Source organism: Mustela nigripes, chromosome X, assembly GCF_022355385.1.
Source record: "Mustela nigripes isolate SB6536 chromosome X, MUSNIG.SB6536, whole genome shotgun sequence".
In the NCBI taxonomy this organism is placed as follows: Eukaryota; Metazoa; Chordata; class Mammalia; order Carnivora; family Mustelidae; genus Mustela; species Mustela nigripes.
In genome coordinates, this window is record NC_081575.1 from 92,493,275 (window position 1) to 92,512,357 (window position 19,083).

Here is a 19,083-nt window from a genome sequence, read left to right on the forward strand (position 1 = left end):
AATATTGAATAATATGTAAAAAAAAGCATGACAGATTAACCCATAAGATATATACTAGATTACAGAAGATTATATTAGGATGTAAAATTTGATTTAGAAACTCACCTAGTCAGTCATATCAAGAATTCAACTGGTGGTCAGGAACACACGAGTTTTTCAGCTCTCTGTTTTATTTTCATTGTGGCAAATAACAAACTCTACTTACACAGTAATACTACAGCAAATACTTTCAAATAATTAAAAAAAATAAGTTCTGTAACATTTATTTTGTAGTAACACTTCAAAACTATTTCCTATTCTTTATTCACATGCACTTTAAAATTCATATTTAAATTATCTCAGTAGAATATTTTGATTTTCTTTTGTAAATTGCTTTTAAATTTACAAAGTACACTAACAGTTAAAAGTAAAATTGTAATGAATTATTTAAAATTAATGTTAATGTTAAAATTTGATTATAATATTAATTTAATATACAGCATTAAAACTTTATATATATTTTTAAAGAGTTATTTATTTATTTGAGAGAGAGAAAGCACAAGTGGGGGGAGGGTCAGAGGGAGATACTCTTCAAGAATATTCCGTGCTGAGCGGGGAGCCCCATGCAAGGCTGGAGCCCACTGCAGGGCTGGATCTTAGGATCATGTCCTGAGCTAAAACCAAAAATTGGATGCTCAATTGACTGAGCCACCCAGGTGCCCCTGAACCTTTATATATTTTTACATATATATTAAATTTCAATGTTTTCTTATATTAAGTACAGAAGAAGTTGTCAGTGATCTTGTGAGAAACCAAAATATCATTTCTATAAAAATTCTATATACAAATGAGTTATCAATGAATTCCTTTGGCATTAGCTCTATAATATCATGCGCCAAGTACACTAGAGCCCACATGAATAAATATAATTTTTCGCAAAAATACATTAGATTCTTGGGGCACCTGGATGGCTCAGTCAGTTAAGCGTCTGACTCTTGATTTTTGGCTCAGGCCGTGATCTCACGGTCATGAGATGGAGCCCCATGTCCGGCTCCACGCTCAGCAGGGAGTCTGCTTGAGACTCTCTCTTTCTTTCTTCCTCTGCCCCTCCTCCCCTCTAAAAAAATAATAAATAAATCTTTAAAAAAGCGTGTATATATATTTATATATATATACACACACACACATATATATGTTAGATGTTGTATTTTTATCAATTCAAATGCACATAAAATATATATTTAATGGGGGATAAAAGGAAAATCAATATAAAAAAGCTTTTAAAATGTATTATACTGTACTGTGGTGACATCAATAATAATATATTCATCTAAACTGCACAACTAGATAATGACCTCAGATTTATGTTTTTTCTAATTATGCACCACACTTACAAATATCTAACATAAATTTATTTTTAATTCTAAAACTTACAGGTTGATATTGAACATTTTGAACTTAGAGTAAGTAGTGAGATACAAGATGTAAATTAAGAGGGTTGAAATGATTGAGGAAAATGTACAGGCTTCTCTGGTTTTAATTAGCTTCAGTCTTAAAGCATTAAATTGGAAATTAGTGTGATCAAAGTTACAATTAGTATCATGTCACTAGTCTTGTCCTCTAAGTCCTTCGGAAATTAGTGCCCTGGCAATGCACGGATTACTCAATTACAATGGATTCACATTCCATTGTCTTCATAGTGTGAGAGTAGTAGAGTCCTTTTCCAATTATCTGCCCCAACGGATAGGAGCAGATAGGAATATACACAAAGAAAAGGTGGCTCACAGAACAACAAATACCCTGGGTTTAAGAATAACCTGAGTGAAAGACACAGAAAAACAGAAGAGAAACAGTAAGCATCAAAGGTGATGCAGTCGAGCAGGGAATGCAATAGGTTCTCTCTGATGTGTTCATAAGAATGAAGGATGGACTGTACAGAAGGAAAGCAATATGTATTTATATAATTGTACTCATTTTTTTCTCAAGGGCATTTGTAGGCAAAAATAATTACTAGGATAGGCTTTAGACTTCTGCTAAAATGATTTAATAACTAGTACACAATCTGTTTCAGAACACTGATGTTATTACTGGATTGTGCTAAAGCAACACAGGCTATTTACAGAACTCACACTTAATTTAAAAATTGAATAATTACCAAGAGACGTGATTTGATAGAAAATGGCTTTTTGTTTCTGCAGCATGTTTAACTTTCTTTGAAGAAAATGCTGCAAGAAATTTACGTTTTTTGTTTCCATGGGCTTTGTTTCAGATGGAAAAAAATCTGCTTTAAATCTTTAATCTGGGAAAAACAAAACTGTGTCTGCATGAGCAATGTTGCTGTTAGTATTTCAACAGAGTAACGTCTAGGGTTTATTATATCACTTTGATCAGATGACTGTATTATAAATTTTGAACCGTTCGACTCTATGGAAAGTATACAAACAATTATCTTCCAGAAGGAAATAAAAGAATCATTTTGGCATGTTTGTGAGGCATTCAGAAGATAATTTAGAATATTTGAAACATTTATGTGTTGATAATTTTTTAACTTAAGAGCAAAAATACTTCAAGTAAGACAAATGACATTTACTGTCAAAAGTACAGCTAGTATGTGGTTTTTCAAATCAAACGACGTAAAGCGATATGTAACCTTGGCCTTCAGTGGATCTGGGGAAATGCTGTTATCCATGAGTCAAACTTACTATTTTTCTCTCCTTTTGAGGTGTGGTGACACAATATATGCCAGTAAAGGACTAACTCTGCTTCACTACCAAACACTGGTACTGGAAGGAGAAGAAAAAATTCAAAATTTCAAGACTTCTTTCAGGTCATCTGTATTGCTTAGGAGAGGGGCTCCAAAGTGATTATCTCTTTGTGGGGCTGAGCAATTCAGCGTTCCTCAGTTATGAAGAGCTATGCGTAAGGCCTGGTAGGCGGTAGCTTTATGGACAGCCAAGAGGAATTGTATTTCTCAGGCTTACTCTGGGAAGAAAATGGGAAAATCAAGGAAGGCAGGAGAAGTGAGAAGAGTACTGAGGAAAGAGAACACATAGACACTTGAGAGAAGTTTGGAATCGGGGAAAGAAAAAGAGGGGTCGCTGAGAAAAAGAAAGGCATTTTAAGAGTAGGGATTTTACGTTTTGTGTATGGTAGTGAAGTGAACCTCTGTGAAAACTTCAGTACATTCTGACTGGTTTCTGAAGGACATCATAGAAGTTTAGTGTCTGGGACAACAGTGTCCCCATAGGATAGTTCTTGGATAAGATTTAGAGTTACACAGAAGCTGGAATCTGGCAAATAAGTGTGATCTAAGAACCAAAGTACCTGGGAATCTTACAGACCTAGAGCAGTTCAATAAGGGCCTCACAGAATGAGGGATGAAGGGGTATGATGTTAATGGTATTTCTATCTTTTTTTTTTTTAAGGATTTTATTTATCTATTTGACAGACAGAGATCACAAGTAGGCAGAGAGGCAGGCAGAGAGAGGGGGGAAGCAGGCTCCCTGCTGAGCAGAGAGCTCAACGCGGGGCTCCATTCCTGGACCCCGAGATCATGACCTGAGCCAAAGGCAGAGGCTTTAACCCACTGAGCCACCCAGGCATCCCTGATATTTCTATCTTAGCTGATTTTGAGGTTTTCACCAATGGGAAGAACAACATGAAATGGTGTGGTTTGGTGGAAAGATCACTGGACTTATGATTAGGAGACCAGATTCAGTCCTGGTGCTCCTACCTCCTCTGTCACTTCATGACTTACTTCCTCTGGACCTTAGTTCTCTTCCTTGTACAAGAAAAGATGGGATTAAAGGAGCCTCTAAGATCACTTAGAATCTTCCTGTTCTCTGACTCCAAAATGTACGTACCTTGAGGGAATTTAGGGCTTACTGCCTGTGGAAGCCCAAGGATAGGGTATTTCCAGTGTATTTCTTGGATTTCTCCACTTTCTACTCCCATGGTTCTAATGAGAAATTAAATTAGGAAGAGTAAACAAAAACAGGAACACTTTCAATATTAGCATGAAAGAGAATATTCATTATTAACTTACTGGTATTTTAGCAGAGCTCATAAATTTAAACTTTCATAGAGAGAAACTATGAAATACAAAACATCTTCTGTAAATGTTATGAACATTTCAAAGCAAGCCCTGGGAAATTATTCACAAACAAAAATGTAACACAATGATCCTGAGATGTGAGTGAAAAATAAAGAACTTTTCCCCTGCTTTTAAAGTTCGTATTGGCATTTATTTTTATTTATTTATTTTTTTAAGATTTTATTTATTTATTTGACAGAGAGAAATCACAAGTAGACTGAGAGGCAGGCAGAGACAGAGAGGTAAGCAGGCTTCCTGCTGAGCAGAGAGCCTGATGCGGGACTCGATCCCAGGACCCTGGGATCATGACCTGAGCCAAAGGCAGTGGCTTAACCCACTGAGCCACCCAGGTGCCCCCGTACTGGCATTTATTGATGAGACTAAAATGTGATTTATCAGAGGTAATGCAGTTCATATGGGTTATATTCTAAATTGGACAGGCAAAATGCAAAAGACAAAAAATACTGTTAAGTACAGTGACAAAGAATTTACTTTTGGGGGATGTCAGTAAAAGAAAGAGGGAGCTTGTCAAAATATGCTAAGTCTATCATATACCATCAAGACAAGAGCAATGGTACAAAATGGGTCTGGTCATTGTTGAAAATGGACTTTCCTTGTTAAAAATGAAACCTAAGACACAGTAGGCACGACTAGCTTCATGAGCACACTACTTGTGCAACGAACAGCACAAGGACCCCACATATAGAATTGTTCCATGCTTGTTTAATGCACCACTGTAACTGTCTTGAAACTCTCAACCATTTTTGAACAAGGGCTCCCTCACTTTCATTTTACCCTGGGACCCACAAATCATAGGCAGTCTTGACTGTCCGAATGGTGAACATCATGGCAGAACGGACACCAGGGGGCTCACAGAATTGTTTTAAATGTGGAGAAGAAATATCCACACATAGGACAAAGTAAGAATTCCTTTTAAATTAAGACTTCTTTATCATTATTTAATGAAACTATAAAAGCAGAGAAACAAATACATTTTGTATCATCGGAGTTTGCTTAAATTTCAGTGAAGCGCATCCTGGTAGGGACACAGTTAATGGCAGTAGTCATGGCGGCGTTTCCTCAGGGCGTCACCCCACCTGGCACAGGGCCATCACTTGGTGAAAGCCAGCATCACCAGTCCTATACTTTGCCAAGATAGGCTGCTTCAGGTTGTTCTCTGGAGATTCATTATTTGTTGCCTCAGCAGGAGCTATTTTCCCAGTCAGAAGGAGTCCCTTTGCCTGTCTCTGATTCTGATTCATTGACCTGATACTTAAGGTTGACTAGTTCATCACTCTGAACTTCAAATCCCTCTGAACGTCAAACGATATGTATTATACCCATATAACGAATGTATTTTCCTCTTCTGAACATATAAATTTCAACACGTCAGAGAATATAAAATCATGAACTTTACATTGCATACCATAGAAAAGAAAGGGATCATGTCAGCGCCAGTCAAAATCATTTTCATTCAATGTCCTTGTTTAAAAGTTACCTTTTCATCTCTGTGCTCAATTCATCAAAATTGTCAATAGGCCAACTTTCTCTGTTCGCCCTCATCATTTGAACAATGACCATTGTTCTCTGTAATTTCATAATGTGGGGCATAAATAACACTGGGATATCTATAGTTCCTTTAGGAGGCAATGCGATTCCTGTAAAAAACACACAAAAATTTTTTTAATGTGGTAAACATTTTCAGAATATAATTTTTTTCTTTTCCTTTCTTTTTTTAAATTAACATATATCATGTTTCAGGGGTACAGGTCTATGATTCATTAGTCTTATACAAATATAATTTTAACAGCTGAATATAATCTCCTAATTCCTTTATTATCAGTTTTTCAAAATCACTTCTGAGCAAGAAAATGCTTCACGCTAAATTATAAGCGCACTTCACTGGCTTCACTAATTTTCCTTAAATGCCAACAACCCTATTAAAAACACATTTTATCCTGAGGCAAGAAGCTTCTCCTGATGAGGCTGGAAGGGATGAGGAAATGTTGAGAAGTGATGGCTTGGGTTTCCCAGAGTGATAAAAGAACCATAAAACCCATGAGTCTTTCCAAGTCTTACTACATTTTTTAGAAGATCTTATTTATTTATTTATTTATTTGAGAAAGAGAGAGAGAAAGCACGCAAGGGAGCATGAGATGGGGGAGGGGCAAAGGGAGAAGGAATAGCAGACTCCAGGTTGAGCAGGGAGCCCCAGGCTATGCTAGAAGGCAGATGCTTAAACAACTGAGCCACCCAGGTGCCCCCAAGTCTTCAGCTACATTTTGCAAAAGCCAAAGTACAGCAATTTTTGACCCTTTTAATACTTTGTATTTTTTTTTTCTAGACAATAACAGCTCCAGGTTTCAGCTTGGAGTAGCTCCAGGTTTCAGCTTGGAGTAGTACCAAAATTGTTACCAGTAAAGTGTTCATTTTTTCAATTGATCCAGGAGGGAAGCCAAAGACTATTTGTGAAAGAAAGGGGGATCCACTCCAGGTTTTAAACCCCAGAAGACAGAAAAACTGACAGCATCTTCTTGTGTTCTAATAAAATTGAAAATTTTCAACTGTTAACATAAGAATCACCTGCAAAACTTGTTAGAAGCCTGCTAAGCTCCACCTATACATTCTTACTTATTCAGTCTGGGCTGGGACCCAAAAGCTGCATGTTTATGTAGCTCCTTATTAGTTCTAGAAGCACATGGTCATGCAGCCACACTTTGAAAAACAATGTGTCCTTCCTATTGGACAAGTATTGAGAGGCTGGAAGCATGGTGAGCTTCTGGCTATTTAAAGCAGTGAGGATTTCTGAGGGAAGGATGTCTTCCTTTATTTTGAAGAGTAACACTATTTCTTTATAAGAAAAGAAGAGATTATTTGACTATATTCTGGTTATTTAAATTCTTTGTTATAAAAATCAATGATTTTTGAAGCTATTTTTTCTCAGCTAAGAACACTGTACTAAACCATTAAGAACATTAAGAAAAGATTAGAAAATGGCCCCTGTGCAAAATATCCTGACTCAAAATTCTTATGTTTTTAAATTTTAAATTTTACTCCTTCAGGAAATGAAAATGTTCTGTCTCATAGCATAGTTAATCATAGTTAATAATTAATATGAATACTACTTAATAAGTATTGAGTATTTGTTCCATGCCAGGCACTGTGCTAAGTATTTTTCACACAATACCCCACTTCAATCTCGGAAAACCACTGCAAATTACACGCTACTATGTTTCTCATTTTAGAAGTGGAGCAAGTGAGACAATTTGGTGCAAAAACTGGTCAAAGAAGACAGTGTTGCTTAAGATATCTAAACAGTGTCTGCCATATTCAACTTTGTCTTCATGAACTCTAGAGGTTTAATGAATCATTGCATTCAAATGGGTAAAAGTAGCAAGAGGATAGGATAAAGAGTTGGAATAGGAATAAAAAGAGAAAGAGCTGGTGGAATAAACCATCCACGTATCCCCAGGGAAATCAAGTTTAGAAAGGATCATTTACCCTTATAAAATTCTATGTTATCACTAAAAATAGCTTTTAGTGTGACTAAAAGTAAAACCTACACATTTAGATGGTGTAAGGAGCCAAGACAAAGATACGAAAAGGGTAATTCATTTTCAACATCATGCTTTCTTATAATCTTTGAATCGAAACTATGGAAAGACAATGCAATGATAAGTTCATTTACTTAAAATTCCAGTAGCCTATTTGTGGCTGTAACGTTTTACCGGTCTACAAGTAGAGGGAGTTCTCCGCCGAAGTGATCATAAGCCTCCTTCACTGTTATTCCATCTTTGTATAGTAAGAATCACTGTGCTACTGTTCACTTCCATGAAATCACTGAAATTTAACATCAAAAAGAACTTCGAGAATTTATCGAGTTCATTTTGTATCTCACAAATGAGTTTTATTTCCTGTGGTTTTCCCATTATCCTGTGGAACACTTTGAATAGAGACAGGAAAGCTGTCCTCACTTCTACCATACAAAAAATCTACCCGTGTTTTATTCTAATACCTATATGCTCTCATTTTTATAGTGATTGGATCGATTTGTAATTTATCCATATATATGAAATGAAGAAGAATGTATCTAATGTTACTGATTTTCTATATGGGGCTAATTATACAAAACCACTTGTTAAAAAAAAAATTCACTGACTTGAAATGCTACCTTCATGGCATGTCCATACATATTTTACTCTTTTTCTGGATTTCTTAGATGTCAGTCTTTTTTTCTCTTCATTTGTACATGTCACATTGCTGTAATTACAGGTTTTACTTTCTAGTGGGACTAAGTGCCTCCTCCTCCAGCTCATTTTTTAAAAGAATTTTCCTACATTTGGAATGAACAGTTAGCTCCAGGAAATGGATGGGGTGGCAAACACTACATTTAATACAATCATCCTACATTTATACTTTTGGGATAGCTGACATTTTTGCCTATTCATGATCTATCCAAGAGCAAGCATATGGCCTTTATTTTTATTTTTTTTAAGATTTTATTTATTTATTTGACAGAGAGAGAGAAAGCAAGAGAGAGAATACAAGCAGGGGGAGTGGGAGAGGGAGAAGCAGGCTTCCTGTGGAAAGCAGATGCTTAAGGACTAAGCTACCCAGGCGCCCCAAGGCCTGTATTTTATATATCTCATCTGGGCATTGTATTAGGTGCATCTAAGTTCTTGGAATAGGTTTGTGGCCAGTTTTAATTTTCAGTCTTGCCAGAGGCTTATTTCAGCATCTTCATAGGAATTTAGCAGAAAGCTGAGAGAAACCATATAAGTTTTTTTCTATCTTCTGACAAGGAAATCCGGCTACTATGATGATACTCATTAGGTTGATAAACATTCTAAACTCAAAACATTTGCTTGAGCTTATCTCTTTCTGTTTTATCCCACTTCCATATGGTAACCACACAAAATAACCACACATATATTTACTTATTTTCTATTACAGCTATCATTCTTCAAGGTCAAAACCCTAATAAACATTGGGATATGCACATTTTATTTTACACAGTTAATTTTATGGACTTATATATTTTATGAGAGATATACATTATTTAAAGAATTTTCAAAACCCTGATAATACTTTGTGCTTACTATCTGAGAAACATTACAAAGTGTGATATTACTATTTTGCCTTTGAAATCTCCTATGGTCTTGTTGCACTTAGCATTCAAATTTTATTCAGTGCATTTTAAAACTGCTATTTTGATTGCTCTTTTGATTAAAGGTGTTAGAAATATTTATGCACTGATCTCTCATTTGAAATACAGAAATTATACAATGCTTTAATGGCTATGAGGTTTCCTGCCTTCTTAGAAGAAAATCTTCTCAAGAGAGTAAAATGAGCATAATCCTCATTTTAGCAATAAAAGTATTTCATCCTGGGAGATTCATTTTTAATCACTTGAGTGGTATGACATTACTACTTCCCACAGCATAATTTCTAATATTTAGCATGGCCGTAGGAACGGCCCATGTCAGGTAATCAAAGAGATACTAAGAAACATATTAACACCCTAAGTCATGCTATTATTTTGGTTATCGTGCTTTATTTTAAATGAGTACAAATTTTAAATTTTAATTTTAAATAAGAGTACGAGATGAACAGGACTTGTCTCCAACCAGTTTCAAACATGAAATCTATTCACTTTCTACTTGGATATTTTATTTTTTGAAAAACTGATTTCAAAAATTTTTAAACTATGACTAAAAAAAAAATTGGAACAGAATTGTTAATGTGGTGGTTTGGAGAAGAGTTCTTTCATTGGTTTCTGAGGAGGTGGATTATGTGTGGCCACTGTTCCCTGGCCACTATTGATATGACGAAGCTCTGATCTCCTGTATCTTAGAATGTGACTATATTCGGAGTTAGGGCCTTTGCAGATGCGGTTAAGTTAAAATAAGACTGCTAAGGTGGGCTCTAGTTCAATATGACTGGTGTCCTTATAAAAAGAGGAAATTCAGTTACACAAACACACACCAGGAATGTGCATACCCCAAAGGAAAGATGATGTGAGGACATGATGAGAAGGCAACCATCTACAAGCCAAAGAGAGACACCTTGGAAGAAACCAAACCTCCCAATTCCTTGATCTTAAACTTCTAGCTTGCAAAACAAATTAGCTCGAGAAAACAAATTTATTTTGTTTAAGCCAGTTTTAATACCTAGTCTAGTATTTAGTTATTATAGCTCTAGCAAATCTAATTCATGAAATTATCTTTTCTTATGTTAGAGGCTGAAGTATGGGATGCCATTGAATTGGCTTACAGAAATTCTAATTCCAGAATCTCAAACATAAGGCAGGGGTGCTTGGGTGGCTCAGTGGGTTGAGCACCTGCCTTCAGCTCGGGTCATGATCCCAAGGTCCTGGAATTGAGCCCTGTGTTGGGCTCCCTGCTCAGTGGGGAGCTTGCCTATCCCTCTTCTCCCTGCCTGTGCTTTCTCTTACTATCTCTGTCTCTCCCTCTATCTCTGTTTCTCTCTCTCAAATAAATAAATTAATTAATTATTTTTTTAAAAGACCTCTTTAAAAAAAAAACATAGGACAGATAAAGAAACTTGATTTTGATTGCTATTTGGCAGCCACGATCATGGATAAGCTAGGGATGAAGGATTCTTCCTTTCCTACTTGTATCTTGACTCAACTGAATGGGGGCATCTAATGAAGAGCAAAGAGGACATTTCAGGGATTGCGTTTTACTCTAAGTAAGGCAAGCAGAGAAAGTAAATTATTCACTTACTTGTGGAACATAAGGAATAACATGGAGGACATTAGGAGAAGGAAAGGAAAAGTGAGGTGGCGGGGTGGGAGGGGGATTGGAGGGGGAGACGAACCACAAGAGACTGGACTCCAGGAATCAAACTGAGGGTTTCAGAGGGGAGGGGAGTGGGGGATGGGTCAGCCTGGTGATGGGTATTAAGGAGGGCACGTATTGCTTGGAGCACTAGGTGTTATATGCAAACAATGGATTGGGGAACACTGCATCAAAGACGAATGATGTAATGTATGGTGACTAACAACATAATAAAAGTAAATAAAAACAAAACGAAAAAAAAAAAAAAAATCAGAGCCTCCTGACCAGATGCACAGTGAAGGAGAGAGTTTGCTATGATTAAAGGCCATCAAATACATGCTGCATAAGTCCTGACAATGATGAAAGAAGGGTTTTGAGGTTTACCTGTGTGTTTAGAATAGACTACCTTAGTGTTCCTTCTAGCTCTAATATCCTGTGATAACATTTTTTCCTCACAAATAGAAAAGATAAATAAGATTCAAAAACTTAATTTCAGGGAATTGAACATTTTCTTGGAAAGTAGCTAATTTTAATTTCAATTAAGATCACCCACAGAAAATTCTAAGATAAAATAATGTCTAGTACTACAACTAATATACTTTATTGATCAACTACCATGCCTTCCTTACCCCTGCATCATACTAAGTAGCATGTGTGTGTGTGTGTGTGCGCACATGCGTGCACACACGTAAACACATGTGTATATGTATATGCATGTGAGATCTCTCTACTTATAGGAATACTCTATGATACAGTGTAGAGCATGACCTTTAGAAGCTTAAATCTTTGCTCTGTTATTAGCACAGAGAAAATTATTTATATTTCTTTTTTTTTAAATATTTTATTTATTTATTTGACAGACAGATCACAAGTAGGCAGAGAGGCAGGCAGAGAGAGAGAGGAGGAAAAAGGCTCCCTGCTGAGCAGAGAGCCCAATGTGGGGCTCAATCCCAGGACCCTGGGATCATGACCTGAGCTGAAGGCAGAGACTGAGCCACCCGAAAATTATTTATATTTCTAAATGAGATTTTTCCTTTATGAAAAAGTGAATATAATATACATAATCAAGATTTTGCTATGGCAAAGGTAGTACTCCAGTTCCATCCACATAATCCCATTTTGTACAGTAGAACACTGTTTCTCTACTGTTTTATACCTCACTTCCTCATTCAGAAAATGCTATGTGCCATGCACTATAATAAGCACTGGGAATGAAACAGTGAAAAAAATGTATCCCCTGCTTTCCCGAGTCATGCAATCCAGTATGCATTAGGGGGCGAGGGTAGGAGTCAAGCAATAAAAAAATGTATTTGTATGCAAGGTGTAAATAAAACAATAAAGGGTTAGAGAGTCATGTGGATGTTAACATAGGGTGGTTGGAGGCTTCTCTGATAAGGTGTCATTTGCACAGAGCACCCAAGGAAGTTTGAGAAGCCTTGTAGACATCCATGGCAGGGACTGTGGAGATAGCAAGTGGCTATAAGAAGTGGATTTAAGGAGAGGCTGAAGCTGGGCCTATCAATTTAGAAGTTCTTTTTTTTTTTTTTAAGATTTTGTTTATTTATTTATTTGACAGATAGAGATCACAAGTAGGCAGAGAGGCAGGCAGAGAGAGAGGAGGAAGCAGGCTCCCTGCTGAGCAGAGAGCCTGATGCGGGGCTCGCTGGGATCATGACCCGAGCCGAAGGCAGAGGCTTTAACCCACTGAGCCACCCAGGCGCCCCAATTTAGAAGTTCTTATAATCTCATATGTGGCTGAATGAGGAGACCTCATAGGGAAGGAATGTGGCTAGAAATTAAAAGAAGACTGAGCCTTGGGCCTCCAGGAAGTCACAGGGATGGGAGTAAGGGAGAAGCAAGCAAAAGAGAATGAGGAGGACTTCAGAGAGAGAGAAGGAGAATCAAAGGTGAATGAAGTCCTGGAAGCCAGTTGTTTCCAAAACAGTCAGAGACCAGCTGTGTTGAGTAAAGATCATGAGCTGGACAAGACAAGGACTGCATACAGATGATTAGATCTGGCAGTGTTAGGTTACTGATGAACTTAAAAGGAGTACCCATGGACAGATGGGCCATACAGCCAGATTAGGTGAAAAAGATAATGGTTTAAGAAGTGAGGACCGGGGGCACCTGGGTGGCTCAGTGGGTTAAAGCCTCTGCTTTCGGCTCAGGTCATGATCCCAGGGTCTTGGGATCGAGCCCCACATCGGGCTCTCTGCTTGGCAGGGAGCCTGCTTCCTCCTCTCTCTCTGCCTGCCTCTCTGCCTGCTTGTGGTCTCTATCTGTCAAATAAATAAATAAAATCTTAAAAAAAAAAAAAGAAGTGAGGACCATAAATATAGACAAGCTTCTACCATGTTCTGCAATCAGAGAAATGAGATTGTAGCTGGCAAGGATAAGGGGTAAAAAGAGACATGTCTTTGAACATCAGGAGCTATTATTATAGCATGTGTATGTTGCTAGGAATAATACAATAAGAATTATTATAGAGAAGACAAAAGGAGAAACTTCTGGAGAGTTCCATGTAGTTAATGGATTCAGCAAACAAGTAGAGGGATGGCTACAAGGGTATAGAGAACTTTTCCAATATAATGGGAGGGGATATAAGACATAGGGGTGAAAAATAGAATTAGGCTGGTTGGTATAATGGAAGAACCAGATAATTAGACTCTGATTTGAGTCTATTCTCAATGAAACAGGAAGAATATCAGATGTGAGAAGAAGAGGAAATGCTGGAGGTCAGTAGTAGTTACCAAGTTTCAATTCACTGTAGGAAATTTTACTATAAGCAGATTTTACTAAAGGAAAATCATGTCCCACCAAAAGTTCACCATTTAAAATTTACTTATTTCTCTGCTTTCCCTTCTCTCCATCGATTCATCTATACATCTATCAACCATTCTACCTGTCTTAAAGGCCTATAATGCCTAAGCAGATACTAGTCTTCTCTTTGTTAGAGTATCTTTCACCTTTATTTCTGCAACTAGGAAAATTGCATTTTTAAAATGGGGGGGCACGGTGCCTTGGGCTCCATTTTACAAGCCCAGACATTATATAAACTATTTTAATAATTCAATTTCTGTTCTCTGAGTAGAAATACTCTAGTGGTGTATGTGGGTCTAAATTTCAGATTATAGAGGCTTTTCTAAAAGCCAGGCATCCAGACATCTTTGCATAAGAAAAGCTGTAGCTTTGTGTCTTGTAATAAAATCAGTAGCTTCACTGACTAGTTAAGAAATCCACCTGCTTTACGCTATAAATCATAATTACAAATCTATGTGATTAGAACCTGTGCTTATTTGTGTGTTAAATTGGTCATTTGACATAATAGGAGGAGAATTTTTATTAAAAATGTGAAATCATGCTCAGCAGCAGACATAATTTAATAAACATTCATGACAATTATCTGGAGACCTGGGCATACTTTACGTTAGGCAGCAGCTCGCATGGTAAATGTCACTAAACACTGAGCTCTTTTTTTTTTTAAGGATTTTATTTATTATATTTTTGCAGAGAGAGACTGAGAGAGAGAACAGGAAGAGGGGCAGATGGAAAGGGGAAGAGAATCTTTAGCAGACTCCATGCTGATCACTGAGCCAGGTTCAATCCCTTGACAACGACATCAATCCCATGACCCTGAGATCATGACCTGGGGCAAAATCAGAGTTGGATGCTTAACTGACGGAGCCACCAGGAACCCCTAAACACTGAGGTCTTAAAGATGTCCTCCAATTCACAAATAGCAATATTTGGTATCAAAAACATACTACTTTATCAAATAACATTTTTATTATTGATTGTCAAATTACATGATATATGTTAACTAAAATCAACATGAAACATATCAATGATCTCTTATAAGGGAAAAACCAGGGGCGCCTGTGTGGCTCAGTCATTAAGCGTTTGCCTTCGGCTCAGGTCATGATCCCAGGGTCCCGGGATTGAGCCCCACATCGGGCTTCCTGCTCCGCGGGAAACCTGCTTCTCCCTCTCCCACGCTCCTGCTTGTGTTCCCTTTCTCGCTGTGTCTCTATCAAGTAAATAAATAAAATCTTTAAACAAACAAACAAAAATGTCTCCTTACTAAATGCTAATGCTAGAACTCTGCTTATTTAGCTCTGATTATTAGCAATCATATAAATATAAGTGATGCATAGTATATCTTTTAAGCAGTAGATACTACAGATACCAAACACAGTATATATATTTATCCTTTAGCTTATTCTCTTATAATATCACCCATATACAATACAAAAATATTTGAAATAATTATAAGTATGCAGCTTTAAGAAATGAAAGAGAGATCCCATATACCCTTTACCCAGCTATCTTCCATGGTAACATCCTGTAAAACTATAAAAGAATATAAAAACCAGAAATATTTAAGGGCACCTGGGTGGCTCACTTGGTTAAGCATCTGACTTGATTTCAGCTCAGGTCATGATCTCAGGGTTGTAGGATCAGGCCCCATGTTGGGTTCACTGGGGAGTCTGCTTGAGATTATGTCTCTCCCTCTGCCCTTCCCCAATGCATCTTCCCTCGAGTGCTCTCTCTAAAATAAATAAATTTTTAATAAAGGAAAAAAGAGGGGGAACCCAGGATATTTATATTGATATAGTCAAGATATAGGAAATTTTCACCACCACAAGGATCCCTCTGGTTGACCCTTTACAGACACCCCTACTCGATCCCTACTCCATCCTTGAATCATTACAACCACTAATCCATGCTCCATTTCTAGAAATTTGTCACATCAAGAATGTTAAATAAATGGAATCATATTGTAAGTAAATTTTTGAAATTGGCCTTTTCATTTAGTGTTAAGTCCCTGGACATTTGATCAAGTTGTGCTTATTAGTGTTTCATTCTTTTCTACTGCTGTAGTTCGTGTTATGGATGGACCAGTTTGCTTCTTATTCACCTACTGACAGGCAACTAGGTATTTTGCAGATTTGGGCTACTATATGGATAAATATGCCATGAACATTCATGCACATGTTTTTATGGATAAATAAACTTTCATTTTTCTGGGATAAATTCCCAGGAGTGAAACTATTGGATGACAAAGAGTCGCATGTCTGCCTTTACAAAAAACTACCAGTTTTCCAGAATGGTTCTATCCCTTTTCATTCCCTCCAGTGGTGTATGAGCAATCACTTCTCTACATCTTTCCCAACACTTTATGTTGTTAGTATTTTTTTAGTTTAACCATTCTAATGTGTTTGTAGTAAAATTTCATTATGGTTTTATTTTGCATTTCCCTAAAGACTAATTATATTGAACACCTTTTCATGTGCTTATTAGTCACCAGTATATCTTCCTTGGTGAAATGTCTGTTCATGTTCTTTGATCATATTCTACTTTAATTGTATTTTTATTAGTGAGTTTTCTGTACTTTTTATGTTTTAGATACCAATCCTTTATCATGTTTTGCAAATATTTTCACCCAGTCTGTAGCTTTCCATTTCATTATCTTCTCTTGGGCTTTTACATAGCAAAATATTTTAGTTTAATGATGCCCAATTTATTAATTTTTCCTCTTATGGAATTTGCTATTAGTGAAATATAAGAACTATTTGCTTAGCATTGTTTTAAGTTAAATTTACATAAGTTATGATCATCTTTTTTTTTAAGATTTTATTTATTTACTTTCGAGAGAGAGAGAGAGAGAGAGAGAGTGTATGTAAGTGGGGGGGATGGGACAGAGGGAGAGGGAGAGAGAGAATCCCAAGTAGACTCTGTGCTGACTACGGAGTCAAACTTAGGGTTCGATTTCAAGACCCCGAGATCATGACCTGAGCCGAAATAGAGTCAGATACTTAATCGACTGAACCACTCGAGCACCCCAAGGGGTGAGCATCTTGACAGGAATTGCATTAAACCTATGGATCAATTTGGGTAGAACTGACTGACATCTTTACTATATTGAGTTTTGCACCACATGAATACAGTGTTATCTCTATTTATAAGTTGTTTGATTTTATCATTTTTGTATATAAGTCCTCTACAGGTTTTGTTAGATTTATTTCTAAGTATTTCATTTATTTGGAAAGATTGTAAATGGTATTATGTTTTTAAACTCTGTTTCCATGTTCTCACTGCTAGTGTATATAAATATGATTTGTATATTGTTCTTATTTACTGTAGCATTCCTGAACTCAATACTCCCACAGACTTTTTTTTTAAGATCTCTTCGGATTTTCTGATAGACCATCATGTGATATGAAAACTGGGATTGTTTTCTTCCTTTCCATTCTATTTGCCTTTGCTTCCTTTGCTTGCCATTTTGTATTCACTAGGACTTCCTTTAAATCACTTTTTTTTTTTAAAGATTTTATTTATTTATTTGACAGAGAGAAATCACAAGTAGATGGAGAGGCAGGCAGAGAGAGAGAGAGAGGGAAGCAGGCTCCTTGCCAAGCAGAGAGCCCGATGCGGGACTCGATCACAGGACCCTGAGATCATGACCTGAGCCGAAGGCAGCGGCTTAACCCACTGAGCCACCCAGGCGCCCCTAAATCACTTTAAATAAGTGATGAGAATGGCATCCTTATGTCCCTGCCTATTTTAGAGAGAAAGTACTTTGTTTCATCATTGAACCCGATATTAGCTGTAGTTTTATCAAGTCAGTTCTTTATCAGGTTGAGGAAATTCCCTTTTATTCCTAGGTCATAAAGAGTTTTCTAAGAAATGGATATTGGGTTTATTCTAATGCTTTTTCCATATTGATTGACATGTGATTCTTCCCCCTTAATCTTTCTAACAGGGTGGATTATATTAATGCAGTTTCAAATACAGAACCAGTCTTTACTTCTAGAATAAACCCCATTTGGTTGTGGGTGTATTTTTTGTTATATAGTGATGGATTCAATTTATTGACATTTTATGTCTAATTTCATGAATAATATTAGTTTGTAGTTTTTCTTTATTGTGATTTTCTGGGGTTTGTTTTCAGGGTAATGCTGGTCACAGAATAGGTTATATAGTGTTCTTTCCCCTTCTTTTTTGGGGAAGAGTTTGAGAAGGATTTATGTTCATTCTGTAAATATCTGATAGAATTTTCCACTGAGGCCATGTGAGCCTGAAAATTTCTTTTTGGAAGTTTTTCAATTATGAATTCAATTTCTTTAATAGTTATAGGACTATTCATATTATCTATTTCATTGTTGATGAATACTGGTAGTTTGATATTTACTAGAAATGAAGCATTTTCTCCCACATTGTTGTATTTATATGTTTAGAGCTGTCTGTAACACTGCTTTATTTCTCTAATATCTTAGGGTTATGTGTAGTGGTACTGCCATGAACTACTTGAGCATATTTTAGGATTCTAACTGATTTATAATGTTTTTTAGTATATTTCTTCATGTAACTTTCTTAGTTGTTTTAAATGATAATTCAATATACACATGTAACCTACTGCTGTCCACAGGTATCAATATTTAGCTACTTTGAATGAAGTGTATATACCTTATATTTTAAAATGTACTCGGGATTTGTTTTAATCACATGTGGTAACATACAGACACAGAAGTGACTGTCATGAAGAAGTTTCTATACTCATGTACCTCTAGAAACAGGAGGCATGCCATGCCATTCAGGGCCACAGGGAGAAGCACCAGAGTAAGTCATGAGGTGGGAGAAAAGGCAAAAGTCTTTATTGTGGTTTTCATGGGAAGGAATGAGCAAGATAGGGTAAACTGGCTAAACAGGTTTAGGATTGGCTAGTTCGAAAAATTTCAGTAGGCTTTAGAGAGTAAGTGTTCCTAGCCCCGGGTAATAAGGGTAGGAGGATGTTGGTCTAGAATGTAAAAGCCTAACAGAAGAGGTGTGGGAGGTGTGGATTCTAAATTTGTTAGTTTGACTACAAAAGGTGCTCACAAATGAGTCATTTGCTATCTCTGGGAATTAGCTAACCCTGGGAGAGACAGTTCCCAACAAGGTCCCAGGTACCAGAGCATCAAAAATATAGAAATTAGGAAAATAAAATTAATATATGTTTCCATTTAGGTCACTTTATCTGCTCCATATTTCAAATATAATTATCTTAAGACTTTTTTTCTCTCTCTAGATAGATAGAGATATATAAATAGACTCCATAACACGAAGTAGAGTTTTTGCTTCAATCAGCAAATATGATTTAAGGAACTCAATAGAAGTTAGAGAGTCTACTAATATTTATCTTACCCATTTCAATGTTCTTCACTTTCTGAA

General features: G+C 36.6%; 1 protein-coding gene across 1 annotated transcript in view; it reads right to left on the reverse strand.

Moving 5' to 3' along the window:
• The window catches only part of CFAP47 (cilia and flagella associated protein 47), a 531,154-nt gene that overhangs the window by 59,722 nt on the left and 452,349 nt on the right, over nucleotides 1-19,083 (reverse strand). The window contains exons 60-61 of the mRNA XM_059385274.1: nucleotides 5,571-5,730; nucleotides 3,843-3,937 (exon numbers count right to left, since the gene is read on the reverse strand). Coding sequence (XP_059241257.1) covers nucleotides 3,843-3,937; nucleotides 5,571-5,730 — 255 coding nt within the window. The remainder of the gene's footprint in view (nucleotides 1-3,842; nucleotides 3,938-5,570; nucleotides 5,731-19,083) is intronic.